The sequence below is a fragment of the Alexandromys fortis genome, unplaced genomic scaffold, assembly GCF_014885135.2.
Source record: "Alexandromys fortis isolate MF-2015 unplaced genomic scaffold, M_Fortis_MF-2015_v1.1 scaffold_1670, whole genome shotgun sequence".
In the NCBI taxonomy this organism is placed as follows: Eukaryota; Metazoa; Chordata; class Mammalia; order Rodentia; family Cricetidae; genus Alexandromys; species Alexandromys fortis.
In genome coordinates this window covers 3,138-4,398 of record NW_026069536.1, presented here as the reverse complement: position 1 = coordinate 4,398, position 1,261 = coordinate 3,138, and the positions used below count along the sequence as shown (strand labels likewise).

Below are 1,261 nucleotides of genomic sequence, written 5' to 3'. Positions count from 1 at the left end.
TACATAGTGTCTAAGGAATAATGGCAGGAAATAAGTTTCAAATAATTTGACCCATGGGCAGCAGTAGAGTCTGCCATGTGGATCTCACAGAAAGAAGGAGCCACTGCACATGCTTTCTTGTGCAGCAGTTACAGATTTACTTACAGCCATCTAGCACATAGTTACTGGACTGCGTTATGTAGCAGGCACGGCCAGTCCATGTTGCTCACTTCTTCTCCTATAACTGCAGCTGTCAGTCACATGCTGTGCCGGGCAGCAGATGTGCTCCACAACCTCTCAAGTTTCTTTAAAACCGCTGCCCTCTAAGGGAGAGTGGGATAGCTCAGCAGCTGAGAGCTAGCCCTCCATGCACAAGCCTTGGGTTCAATCTTCATTGCCATAAGAAGGTAGGAACCACGGTGTCCTCAAACCAATGAGGACTCAGTCCATAAAACCTTTGGGGGTGTGGAACTCAAGACTTTATTAACAGAGAGAAAAATACATGCACATCCTAACAGGGGCAGCCATTCTCAGGAGGGATCAACATCACAAGTGTCACTGCTCACAGAAAATCACAGTTTTGCTGGGATTGTTCTCACTTCAGCACCCAAATGTTTGTGGAAGAAAGTCTGGAGTTGCTGCCATGCATCCACTTGGGCCATGGCATGAGCCCTGGGCTCCCCACCAAAGACGACAGGCATCTTAATATTGGCATGTAAGGAAGCCTTGCACCAAGGAAAATAAGGGGGCTCAATATAGTGCCCGGCTTCTGGGTATAAGATGATCTGGGGCTTCTCCTTCCCATGGGCCTGCAAGCGTTTGGAGATCTCATTCGCAAAGAATTCGCTCTTCCAGTTGCGGTCATCCTGACCCACAAGGAACAGGAAGGTGGAGTCAGACCTTTCCACAGGGATGATGCTCTTCTGGTCAGGGCCTTCTAAAGGGCAATTCAGGGCTTCCAAAATATCTCTAAGGCCATCTTTGGTCACTCTGATTCGATTCATGTTAATGCTCAAAGGGGGCAGGGTCTCATCCTTGTAGTGCAGTGTTCCAGCAGCGTTGGCCATGGAGCCATTGATTATGACAGCCGCTGTAATGCCTTTCAGGAAAGAGGCCATGGAGAGGCAGAGGTCAGCCCCTTTGGAAATCCCCAGCAGGCCAATTCCTGGTCCTTTGACCTAAGAAAGAGAGAGAGAAAAGAAAGGGAATGAGTGCATCTAGAGGGTAGGGCAGTTAGTGGTGCCAACCTAGGGATGGAGGGTGGCCCTGAGCCTGACTCTCA

General features: G+C 49.4%; 1 protein-coding gene across 1 annotated transcript; it reads right to left on the bottom strand.

The window, feature by feature from the left end:
* Nucleotides 1-443: 443 nt before the first annotated feature.
* Nucleotides 444-1,157, bottom strand: LOC126496196 (acyl-coenzyme A thioesterase 1-like; the record flags this gene model as incomplete). The annotated part of the gene is made up of 1 exon (XM_050133747.1): nucleotides 444-1,157. A coding segment is annotated over one exon (606 nt), but the record flags the coding sequence as incomplete, so codon positions are not given.
* Nucleotides 1,158-1,261: the final 104 nt, after the last annotated feature.